Source organism: Schistocerca serialis, chromosome 4 (genome assembly GCF_023864345.2).
Source record: "Schistocerca serialis cubense isolate TAMUIC-IGC-003099 chromosome 4, iqSchSeri2.2, whole genome shotgun sequence".
Taxonomy (NCBI): Eukaryota; Metazoa; Arthropoda; class Insecta; order Orthoptera; family Acrididae; genus Schistocerca; species Schistocerca serialis.
The window spans coordinates 76256521-76270002 of NC_064641.1; the positions used below are offsets into that span (position 1 = coordinate 76256521).

At 39.3% G+C, this 13482-nt stretch overlaps 1 protein-coding gene across 2 annotated transcripts; it reads right to left on the reverse strand.

Annotated features, from left to right (window-relative positions):
* Positions 1-8158: 8158 nt before the first annotated feature.
* On the reverse strand, positions 8159-12937 carry LOC126475333 (longitudinals lacking protein-like). 2 transcript variants are annotated; one of them, XR_007586704.1, is made up of 2 exons: positions 9490-12937; positions 8159-8875 (listed from the first exon to the last, which is right to left on the reverse strand). XR_007586704.1 is itself a non-coding variant. In XM_050103123.1 (2 exons), the coding sequence occupies exons 1-2, from the start codon at positions 11356-11358 to the stop codon at positions 8616-8618; spliced, it is 273 nt and encodes a 90-aa protein (XP_049959080.1). In that variant the 5' UTR covers positions 11359-12937; the 3' UTR covers positions 8159-8615. The 2 variants fall into 2 exon arrangements, 1 of the variants encoding a protein (XP_049959080.1); XM_050103123.1 differs by having other exon boundaries at positions 11346-12937.
* Positions 12938-13482: the final 545 nt, after the last annotated feature.

Consider the following 13482-nt stretch of genomic DNA (forward strand, 5'->3'; position numbering starts at 1 on the left):
TAGATGGAGGTGGGAAATGGGTAGGGAAGTATGCATGAGGCAAGGAGGGGGTAACAGGATAGTATGAGCTACGTCTTTTCACAGATGACTCTGTGGCTGGCCAACAAGATAAAGAAGTTCAGAGAGAAAAGTGTATAAGAGGTATAGTGAGAGGGAGAGGGGGGAGGGAGGGAGGGAGAGGGAGGAAAGGACGGAGAAGGGGGGCAGACAGAGAGAGAGAGAGAGAGAGAGAGAGAGAGAAAATGGCCATGGTCAGGCAGAGTTGTGGGAGATGGCAGTGCTTGATCTCGGATAGAAGAGAGAAAGGAAAAGTTAAGGTGAGGCAGTGGGAAACAGGTTAGCAGAGGTTTAGGCCAAGGGTACTCCGAGAGTGCAGGATGCGCTGGAAAGACACTTCCCATCTATGTAGTTCAGCAGCATAGCTGATATATAACATAGCTGCTTTCACAAATGGTACTGCTTTTTATTGCGTGCATACTGTCTTTGTTGGTCAATACCTCCATATTATTATCCGTACACTCCCATACTACATTCAAGACTCTGGTCATTTCCTTTTCCTTCACTGTCTTTCAACAGTTCCTGCCCCATTAACACTAGACTCTTTGTTGATCACTGGCTGTGGTGTCCTCGCACACTAGCATTCCCTTGCCCATGGCCTTGCAGCAACGTAACATTACCTTTCCCAATGTTGTCCTGATACCAAAACTACCACATCTTTCCTAATCCTCTTTGCCATCCACAACTTGACCTACTTTTATTTCACTTTCAAAGGCCAAATCTATAATAAATTGTGGATGCTGCAGGGATGTCGCACCAACTTATTTATGTATCATCTGTAGGAATCCTTACCATCCATTCAACACCTAAAACCCCTTGTCTGGTTCAGATTCACTGATGACATTTTCATGATCAGGACTCATGGCCTTTGCTCTTTCATCCACAACCTCAAAACCTACTCCCAAATCTGCTTCACCTGGTACTTCTCAACTTAACGAGCCACATTTCTAGATGTGAATCTTCATCTCGCGGATGGCACCATAAATGTGTTTGTTCATATCAAGCACACCAAACACAACATTACATCAACTTTGACATCTGTCACTTGCTCCATGCCAGAAGATCACTTCTTAACAGCCTCACCAACCTTATAGGCCACATCTGGTAATCAGGAGCTACTGAAATATACTTATAACCTTATCAGAGACTTTACTGACAGACAATATCCTTTCCAGACCATCCATAAACAGATCTGCCATGCCATCTTCTCCTCTGACACCAGTAAACCTATTAACCAGTCAGTGACCAACAATCCTCTGAAGGGCCTCGAAAAGCTCCACGTCCTTCACTAGGCTTGTGACTATGTCTGTGATGAGGGAATACTACCAAAAATCCTACCCATATCATCCAAAGCAGCCTCCCCCTCCCTCCCCTCCCCCCCTGCTGTCACCACCTATTGCAGACCAGCACTAGTATTACCTACCCAACAAAAGGCAGGACCATGTATCAAAACAGCCTTGATATAAATCAGCTATTCTTTGTGAGAATGACAAGTAACCCTGTGTCTACTCGCATGAATGGCCACCACCAAACTGTGGCAAACTGAAAATTTGACCATCCAGTTGCCGAACATTGTGTACACCACAGCGCAGATGACTTCAACAGCTGCTTCACTTAGCAAGCCATTTGGATATTACCAACCAGCACAACTTTCTCTGAATTCCATAAGTTGGAAGTGTCTAGTTATCTTATCCTACACTTTCACAAACCACTGGCCTCAACCTCCGCTAACCTGTTTCCCACTGCATCACCTTACCTTTTCCTTTCTCTCTTCTGTTGATATCACTCCCTCCACATCCACATCATGTACTGCTTTCTCCCGCCACTCTTCCTCCTCCCCCCTCCCCATGTGGAAGATATCTCTCTTTCTTCCTCTTTTCTGAACTTCTTTCCTCTTGTCGTGGAGCCAGTGAGTCATCTGCTGCCCTCCTAGCCTTGTGGATTCATTCTCATCTTCTCCCCAACACCATACTCCCAGGCAACTACTCTTAATAATCAATAACCAATAATTGGTCTCACCATACCTGTGAGAGTTTTTTTTTTGCATGTCTATGGGTGTGTGTGTGTGTGTGTGTGTGTGTGTGTGTGTGTGTGTGTGTGTGTGTGTGTGTGTGTGTGTGCTTTTATTAGAAAAGGAACAAGTGCTCCAAAGCTAGTATGAATAATGTTTTCTGTTATGTGCATCATACATCAGTCTGCTTTAGACAGTGGTTGGCCTTGCCTTATTTTATGTATTGTTCCATCCGAGAATTTCCATTATTGTTATACATTATCGATTCAGCTTCTTTCCATCCCACAACCTTTGTTACTGTCTTTCCCTGCTTACCTACAACTCATTTGTCCTTTCTGTATTTTTCAATACATCTGTACTTATTTCTCCCCTCACTGCCTGCCTTGAAAATATACACCAGCTGTTCTCTGTTGCACAATTTGAATGTCCATTGTTGTTGTGGCCCACCATGCTACTAAGTATGGTACTAAAACTTCCTGCTCAAACAGTGATGGTCTCTTTTTGGACATTTAACTCCAGTGCTGTTTCTACCAAAGTGCCCATTACTGACTACATGCCCAATTTGACTGTTAGCCCACTGTGTGTGTCTATTGATGACTGCATTGTATGACTGTGCTTGTTTACTTACTGTCATGCATGCCTATTCATGATCAAACATTTTTGTTTATGCGCAAGCAACTACTTCCTGCTTCTTAAAATATTTTCTACCCTTAGTTAACTTCCCATGAAACCCACCAGGTTAAAGGTTAGCCGAGGGCACTAATGTGCTGCTTCCCGGACTCGAGTCCTACATGCCTACATAGAAAGCAACACAGTGGTTGCATATTAGCTGCAGCAAGCTGTAGGCTTGTAGGCTGTAGCTGTAGGCTTGTAGACAAGCTAAGCTGCAACCACCGTGCTGCATTCTATGTGGGCATGACAACCAACTATCTGTCTGTCCATATGAATGGCAACTGACAAACTGTGGCCAAGGAACAAGTGGACCACCCTGTTGCAGAACACGCTGCCAAACATGATAGCCTTCATTTCAATGACTGCTTCACAACCTGTGTCATATTGATCCTTCCCACTAACACCAGCTTTTCTGAATTGCGCAGGTGGGAACTTCCCCTGCAATACATCCTACGTTCCTGTAACCCTCCTGGCCTCAACCACCATTAGTCACTCTCCTCACCCATCCGTAGTCCCTTCCCTGCTCCCATTTCAGAACTAAACAGTCGTCATTCCACCACTACATCCAGTCTTTTTTTATTTATTTCTCTCTATTTTCACTATTCTCCCCCCCCCCCCCCCTTCCCCACCACATAACCTGCAGCACTTCACTGTCTGCCATCCCCCTCCCTGCCCCAGCCTCCTCCTTTCCCCTACCCAGTCGCCACTCCCATATACACTCCTGGAAATGGAAAAAAGAACACATTGACACCGGTGTGTCAGACCCACCATACTTGCTCCGGACACTGCGAGAGGGCTGTACAAGCAATGATCACACGCTCGGCACAGCGGACACACCAGGAACCGCGGTGTTGGCCGTCGAATGGCGCTAGCTGCGCAGCATTTGTGCACCGCCGCCGTCAGTGTCAGCCAGTTTGCCGTGGCATACGGATCTCCATCGCAGTCTTTAACACTGGTAGCATGCCGCGACAGCGTGGACGTGAACCGTATGTGCAGTTGACGGACTTTGAGCGAGGGCGTATAGTGGGCATGCGGGAGGCCGGGTGGACGTACCGCCGAATTGCTCAACACGTGGGGCGTGAGGTCTCCACAGTACATCGATGTTGTCGCCAGTGGTCGGCGGAAGGTGCACGTGCCCGTCGACCTGGGACCGGACCGCAGCGACGCACGGATGCACGCCAAGACCGTAGGATCCTACGCAGTGCCGTAGGGGACCGCACCGCCACTTCCCAGCAAATTAGGGACACTGTTGCTCCTGGGGTATCGGCGAGGACCATTTGCAACCGTCTCCATGAAGCTGGGCTACGGTCCCGCACACCGTTAGGCCGTCTTCCGCTCACGCCCCAACATCGTGCAGCCCGCCTCCAGTGGTGTCGCGACAGGCGTGAATGGAGGGACGAATGGAGACGTGTCGTCTTCAGCGATGAGAGTCGCTTCTGCCTTGGTGCCAATGATGGTCGTATGCGTGTTTGGCGCCGTGCAGGTGAGCGCCACAATCAGGACTGCATACGACCGAGGCACACAGGGCCAACACCCGGCATCATGGTGTGGGGAGCGATCTCCTACACTGGCCGTACACCACTGGTGATCGTCGAGGGGACACTGAATAGTGCACGGTACATCCAAACCGTCATCGAACTCATCGTTCTACCATTCCTAGACCGGCAAGGGAACTTGCTGTTCCAACAGGACAATGCACGTCCGCATGTATCCCGTGCCACCCAACGTGCTCTAGAAGGTGTAAGTCAACTACCCTGGCCAGCAAGATCTCCGGATCTGTCCCCCATTGAGCATGTTTGGGACTGGATGAAGCGACGTCTCACGCGGTCTGCACATCCAGCACGAACGCTGGTCCAACTGAGGCGCCAGGTGGAAATGGCATGGCAAGCCGTTCCACAGGACTACATCCAGCATCTCTACGATCGTCTCCATGGGAGAATAGCAGCCTGCATTGCTGCGAAAGGTGGATATACACTGTACTAGTGCCGACATTGTGCATGCTCTGTTGCCTGTGTCTATGTGCCTGTGGTTCTGTCAGTGTGATCATGTGATGTATCTGACCCCAGGAATGTGTCAATAAAGTTTCCCCTTCCTGGGACAATGAATTCACGGTGTTCTTATTTCAATTTCCAGGAGTGTATATGCACTGGTGCCGCTGCTCATAGTGGGCAGTTGCATTTGCGTGAGTGTGTGTGTGTGTGTGTGTGTGTGTGTGTGTGTGTGTGCGTGCGTGTGTGTGTGTGTGTGTGTGTGCGTGCGTGTGTGTGTATTGGTTTCTATTGTTGACAAAGGCCATTGGACGAAAGCTTTACGTGTGAAAATCTTTTCATTGTGCCTATTTGTGATTCAGCACCTCCACTATATGGTGAGTAGCAACTTTCTTTCAGATAATATTGTTAGGCTAATGAATTATTTGAATAAATATATTTTCAATGGAGTTTCCGGAGTAGTATTAGTTAAAAACCAGCATTAGTAGAGTTTGCAAACGTGGGACTTGATGCACTAGATAAGGATGAATGTGTTGTGTATAGTTTTAGATCTACCGAAAGGCCTTTGATACTACTGACCATCACATTCTTTTAAAAAATAATCATTATGAATAAGAGGAAATGCCATCGGGAAAAAGAGAACAAAGAATAGGGGTACCACAGTTTGCAAATAAAACAAAATTCTTAGTGACAATATTAGGAAGGAAAGTTGCCACTCACCATATAGCAGAGATCCTGAGTTGCAATAGGCACAACAAAAAAAAATGCACACAATTATAGCTTTTGGCCATTAAGGCCGTTGTCAACAATAGACACACATACACACAAGCGCTGCCACATGCGCGCGCGCACTCACACACACACACACACACACACACACACACACACACACACACAAACGCAACTTGCACACATGTCTGCAGTCTCAGATAACTGAAATCACACTACAGTGCAAGCTGTAATTGTGTGACTCTTTTTGTTGTGCCTATCGCAACTCGGCATCTCCGCTATATGGTGAGTGGGAACTTGCCTTCCTAATATTGTTACATTCCATCCTGGATTTTCCATTGTTTGAAAATTCTTAGTGAAACATATAATAAACAAAGCAGTTTCTCAAGCTGCAGATCAAGCCCAATATTGTTTTTTATGCACACCAATGACTTTCCAGACAATGGTCAACATGGAGAAAAAAATATTTTTCCTTCTGACAATAGCAAAATGATGAGAATATGTACATTATTACAACACAAGAAGCAATAGATCCATTTATACTCCGTATCACAAACTGTGAAAATCAGTTAATGTTTATGAGCTTATAGGGCCAAATTTTTTAATAAGTTTTCACAAAATTTACATGAACTATCTGACCAAAAGTTCAAACAAATACTGCATGACTGATTCACTGCCTATCTGTTCTATAATATAAAGGAATTTATTTAGTGTAATATAGTACTATAATGTTAATAACTAACCTATTGTACTTCTGAATTAACAACTGCATTGTATTATATATGTGACATTTTCTATTGCTGTAATGGCCTAATGACAATAAAATTATTATTATTGTTATTGTTATTATCATTATGATTGCATATAACAGAGAAAACACCATTATGTTTGCAATGTGTCATCAAGCAATAAACTTACACTGAGCATAAAGAAAACAAACAGCATACATTTCTGCTTAAAGCAGAAAAACATTTCCGTAAAATTAAATGTACATCATAATTTCATAGACTGTATAGCAAATATAAAACTCTAATAACTAATACCGAATGTCAGCTGACACATCCAAACACATTTTGGAACTCCTAAAACAACTTAATTAAGCCACATTTACATTTCAAATCATTGCAAAAATTGGGGAGTGACAAATCAGTAAGCTGGCATATTTTACATATCTTCTTTCAGTAATGTCACATGGAATAATGTTCTGGAGAAACTCAACTTTAAGAAAGAAAGTGTTCATTGCTCAAGACTTTGCTGTAAGAATAATACCAATGATCATCTGGCAGACATCTGTTAAAGGAGTTAGGCCTCCTGACAACTGCTTCACAGTATATTTATTCCCTTATGAAGTTTGTTGTAAATAATCCACTGCAGTTCAAAATTAACATTGGTGTACAATATTACAATCCCAGAAGAAAAACAACATTCATTACACCACATTAAGATTGTCCTTAGCACAAAAAGAGGTACACAGTGCTGTCACCTAAATTTCTGATCACTTGTCAAGCAATATAAAATGTCTGACAGACTGAAAAATTAAATTTGAAAACAAACTGAAAAAGGTATCCAGTTTGCTTAACAGTCCTTTCATCAGTGTGTAATGTACAATGCCTTATAGTTACATGCTATTCCTACATACACTCCATTTTTAGCTATATAATAATTTTTTGGGTGTCACATGCACAAAACATGGACACACAGTCATCAATTACAGAAAAGGGTCATTAGAAGTAACATAGCAACTGAGATTCTTGTAAGAATTTGTTTAAACAGCTGGGAATTCTAACTGCACCATGTGAGTACATCCACCAATCTGTTGTGGACATCAAAAAGAACATTCACAACTCTCACAGACAGCAGCATATGGAAAAAGAGCCAGACTAAACTTTCATTAATAAATAAACAGAAACCACAAAAGAGCATTTTCTACAAGAGAAAATTATACAATAAATTCCCCATGGAAATTAAAGAGACAAGTAAAATCCAAATATTTAAAAATTCATTTCAATCATACCTCTTAAATAATTTGTGCTAGAAAGACAATGATTATTTAGACAACACAGAGTAGGTATTGCACCTGTCACTCTACAGTAAAATGTCATAGTTCAATGATTCTTACTGTAGAATCCTATAGACAATATCTGTGATGGATAATCCTAAACTCTTTCAATTTTCTTGAGCTCAACATCACATTGGTGATCTTCTGACTCAGCTTTTCAGATGTTCCAAAGGGACAACATGAAGAATTAAATAGAATGGTGGCAGTATCTTCAAGGTCCGGTCCTCATGCCAGCTGAGGGAGAGAGAGGGAGGAAGGGAGGGGGAAGAGAGGGGGGGGGGGGAGAGAGAGAGAGAGAGAGAGAGAGAGGGGGGGGGGATGGGTGTCTAATGTGGGCAGTGACCAGTGATAATTTCTTAGGAAATACAAGTAAAAAACACTGTACACATTATAAAAATTAATAATACAACACTACTCATCTTGACCTACATAAGATAATATTGAGGTATGCATGAATTAAAAATTGTTTCCTGTGTCAGTAAAGAATTCATGTATGATATTTTGCAAATGATCTATGGATGAATCAACAACTAAATAATTAACTATGCAGATGGCAATTAAAAGCTCTGTTTTTAGTGGTTTAAGGTAATTTTTTATTTTTGATTGCTAAAATACACATATTTGTTAAATTATCTTATGAAATAATGCATGCTGTATTCAGCAACTACATTATGAATAAATGATTGAATAACAGTAAAAGTTATATTCCTGTAAATGGAGAATAGCATGACTGCAATACCCCATGTTCAACAACAGAATTTTCACACAGTCTTTAATACAGAGAGGTGGCTCTGTGTCACCAAGAGAAAACAGTGATCTTGTTTTATAATTTTACAAACAAAGAACTGTCTAGATCACATATTTTTATAAATACATGATCTAGTATGTGCACTGTTCATAAAATTGTCTCTGGAGCTCTCTGTATTCATGAATTATTAGTCACTGACAGAAAGAAAATAACTTTCTAACAGAGAATTTATTTATATTACAAATCACTGACATCAATCTTATATTTTCAGTGTACATTAAAATTTTAAGTAGAAATACACTCATTTCTTTATTTTCATTCCTCAACATTTATCAATCCTGAAATAATTCACTACATTCTATGGTGACACCGGATGTGTTGTTCAATATTGCTCTTCCTATGACTTCTTTTCTGGCAAAAAGGACACTGAAACTGTGGAGGTTTGCCACATTCATATTTTACATGTCTTGCCAAAGTAGTCTTCCACATGTAAGTTTTACTACATTGTGTGCACCTGTACCTCTTTGAGTTGTAGTCGAATACATCAGAGTAAACTCCAGACACAGAGCTGCTTGCCATTAATGTCTCAGGCAGCCACAAGTCATTCATCACTGGAAATAAAAATACACTGGTGTCACATAAAGGCCAAGTAAAGTAAAAACATATACTAAAGGGTTAAGATTATGTATAAATCATGGATTATATGAAGCTGGATAACACACTATCCTGCTGCTGAACTTGTTGAATAATTCAGGATTATAAAAAAAAAAAAATTCTTTTGCAAATACAAAAGAAATAAATCAGAAACAAACTATAACTTCAATAAGAATATATTATGATAAAATAAAGCATGCAGACAAGTTGTCCACTCAATCACAAACAAATGATACATGTGTACAGCATGTGTGACATGATCAATTTTAACTGTAAGTCAAGAATTGTGTACAAACCCTTGCATCAAAAGTCGTGTCAGTGAATTTCACTGCTTTTGTTTTCACGGATCAATTTACCCAGTGAACATTACAATTTCAGATATAGCTTCTACCTAACATGTGATTTTTTAAAAATTTACTCCCCAGCTGTTCAAAAATATGTTTTTCATCAGTTTTATCATTGTAGATCCATTAAGATTCCACAACAACATTTTTCGAATTCTTTGGCTTCTATATTTATTGGTCAATGTGATATTCATGTGCATACAGTAGATTAAATTGCATTCACTTACCAATTAAGCAATTAATTCTGTTGGTCTACTGTTCCATAACTATAGTGTGGAGTGTGAAATGTTCTGAAACTTCCTGGCAAATTAAAAATTTATTTCAGAAGTCTTCGTTCAGCATGGTGGGCAGCAGGACTTCTGTTAAATCTGGAATGTTGCAGAGAGATATTGGCAGCACAGAAACTGGCAGCATTAATTGTGAGTCTCACCTGCATGGCGCAATCAGTAGGAGCACTGCATGTGAATACTGTGGTTTTGGGTTTGAGTTCTAGCCAACACAAAGTTTTAATCTGCCACAAAGTTTTATTACATTCTCCTTTTGACGATCTTCAAACTAACAGCGAATGGTAAGGGAGAAACAAAACAAAAATGAAGAGCACTATGATCAGACTCCCAGCTCTGTCAGCTCATGATACAGAAAATGAATGGTGCATTGCATGGAGTACATAAGTGATTAATTGTTAGAAGTTCTCCTACAGATTTTCACTACTTTTTATTCCTTATCTTCAAGTTAACTTTCATGAAGTTACACGAACAATTCAGGTAATGTGCTTGGCACTGACAACAAACAAATGGCGCTTGGAAATGACAAAGGGTTCCTTTGTTCACTGACATGTTTATGGTTCTGTTTTCACTAACTACAAAAGCTTAATATAATTTTGATTACTGGTAATGGCAAACTAAAATAAGTAGTAAAACATTAGCACTGAAAGTTCTAAAGAAATTGATAGTAGCAATGAAAATCTCCTGAGTTCCAAATACCTCATCACAGTTAATTACAGGTATTTTCCTGCCAACTAAAATTACAATATAATTCAAATTACAACAATTATGAGGCAAGCAGAGTCTCATATTTGCCTAACCTATGCTTTGTTCTGTAAAAGAAGGTATTTCTTTTGGTTTGTGAGACACACAATGCATAAATTATATAAAATGTTGTATTCATCTGTGTACAGTATAATAAGTGCATAGTAACAGTTTTGGTTTCAGGGCATATTATTATATAGGTCTTTAATAATAAATTTACCACTTTACAGTAGTCACCAACAGTGATTTTCCATGATTTCTTCAACGGTATGTAGTGTTTTGGATCATTAAAATTGAATAAAGACGGAATTTTTTGATGTAAAATGACTAGGCAAACAAGTATTCAGTAGAAAAGAAGACTCACTTTTTGTTCCTCAGTACACAAAAACCATTGAAACTCGGCAATACACAATTTTTAAGCACAATTCAACTGTTCCTGGTACAAATGAACAGACTTTATTTTCAAGAATTGAAGGAAAGGATATGGTATCTTCATATGACAACTGTAATCAAACTAAGCATGACACAGCAGCTGAAATCAGCAACTTCATAACAACCAAAAAATTATTATGACTTAAGTTCTTCAAAAGGAATGCTATGACAGTAAATTTCATATTATTACATGTACGAAGCACTGTGAAGAGAATTTGGAAATCTACAAATGGATAAGTACTAAAATGCTACTTACCATAAAGAAGATGTGTCAAGTTTCTGACAGGTACAATTAAAATACACTCACATAGAGTTTTTGGCAACAGCCTTCATCAGTAAAGGAGACACACGTACCATTCACACCCACAAGCAAGCACACCCCAACCACACACGACTGCCAACACCATCATCTCAAGCCAGAATGCATTCCGGCCTGAGATGCTGGAATTGGCAGTCGTGTGTGCTTGATTGTGTGTGTGAATGGTGTGTGCTTCTCTTTACTGATGAAGGCTGTGGCCGAAAGCTCTACGTAAGTGTCTTTTAATCATGCCTATCTGCAACTTAACATGTCTTCTTTAAGGTAAGTAGCAATCTGTCTTTTCCTACATTGTTGATATCCCTACCTGGAGTTTCCATTGTTTGATAAGTACTGGTATGCTTTTTATATTGATTTAGGTCTGAACATCATCCTCTCTACCTTTAATACACCTCTTGTAGTGATGGTGCATGATGAACCAGAGGAAACTATTGCTTCTGCAAATGCTAAAAATGTCAGTACAGGATGTTTCAATCATGTGAAAAGACACAAAGCTTATTTAAACAGACATAAACTGGATGATGAAATTCAGCTGTTAATTTAACTCCACTGTTTTATCTTTAAAAATGAACTAGTGTATAATGATGCACTCTCCAGGGCAACAAATTTTTCCTATTATAGCTTGTCCTATTCCAATGCATTTTGTAGTGAGCAGATTCCAAATAATTCCAATAAAGTCTTAATTAATTAAATGAAACAATAAACCTTGCTACTGTCTCCTTCTTTCTTTCAAGTGAAAAAAGTTTTGGTTTTCATATTCTTAAGCATAAATTGTCAAGTTATATCTGGTATCCAGAGTTGAAATGAAATCTTATCTGCAGTTAGGAGTAAATATATAAAGTCATAGAAGCCTTTTACAAAATAGCCCTGTATAGTCACCATCTACACTTGAATATAAACTTGATCACAAAGACCACATGCATCAAATCTGGGTATGCCGCACTACCGTATTAGGCTTCATCATAAGATCTTCAATGTATAGAGGAAACTATTAGATATTAATAGCTTGTGCCGGTTAATATCAACAGAGAGAAGCATTTATAAAAGAAGTAGCTTTTGTTGTGGATTGATGACTTCCCTTGATTAGAAATAAACTACGTTTTGCTGCTGTAAGATAGTTTACCTGATAAGATGACAGTTAGAAGAACATAACTTTAAAGAACTGGGAGGCTGTATTAATTTTATACATGTAGTTTCATTTTACCAGAATTGTGAATAACGTGTACACATATTAGAACATCAAGAGGTGTAGCTAAATATATTCACTGATAATTTATGCTAACAGAGAAGGATAATGACTTCTATCCTTTTTCACTATTCTAGATGCTGAACTTCAGAAATTATGAGCGACTATCTCAGACTTAGTATTTTTAATATTTTTACCAGTATTTTTACTGTATTTTCATCCCTAATACTACAGTCGTACATGATGGAAGAATAAGTCACACTATCCAAATATGCTTGGAAACCGAGAGGGCAAGGGACTGAATCTCAGTAGGACAATGGATTTTTCAGTCTGCATTTTCACCTATCCTTCACCTCACAATAATGTGAGGACCCACCAGAAATTGCATTTGGTTTGGATTCCCTATTATATTGTAAGCCCCTTTCTCTGGTTGGATAGTTGGGGTAGGTTAGGGGCATGCAAGTCACCAAAGGGTGTCCACTTGAATGACTTGCACCAGGTCACTGAACTGTACAAAATTATTATTATTATTATTATATGCATGCGATTGTATTCGTGGCCCAAAAGCACTTGTGATGATTCATGAAATGCAACAAAGAACTGAACAACAAATTATGAATTTTTTTTGTATTGGTTTATAGGTTGTAGATCACTTTTCCTAGCATGTTCAAATTTCAGTACTTGTTCATGACACAAATTATGCTTGTTTGTGGGTGGCATTTCATGATAGTAAATGTATCTGTAGGATTTTGATAGAAAAGGACAACAAAATGCCAAAATTTCTTAAAAACTGAAGAATTTATACCATACATGACAAACAAGAAAATAATTTACAGATATAGTTATTTTTGTTTATTTAGTATTATTATGACTCCTCATTTTGACTATCTAGTAATAGCTGATGAACAATAAAATAAGATGACAAAGTTATACATCACAATTAACATCTGGAAATGTGGTTCAGATATCAATCAGTTTCTATTTAAGACTACTCTTCAGACAGAGAATACAGCAGAATTTTGTAGTTTCTAAAATCTAATCTGGCAGTGCGCTGATTACACTGCAGTATCTGTGTCAAGCTTGCATATCTAATTACCTTGTGACCAAACAATTATTGTTATTTTTTAACAAAACTTTTAATATATCAAATTTTCAAATGGTTTGATTAGAATATGAGGCTTATAATTTTAAATTGGTATCCTCCCAAAGAAAACCAGTTTAATTGGCAAAGTGGAGACTCTCAGGCTTTTAATTAGTG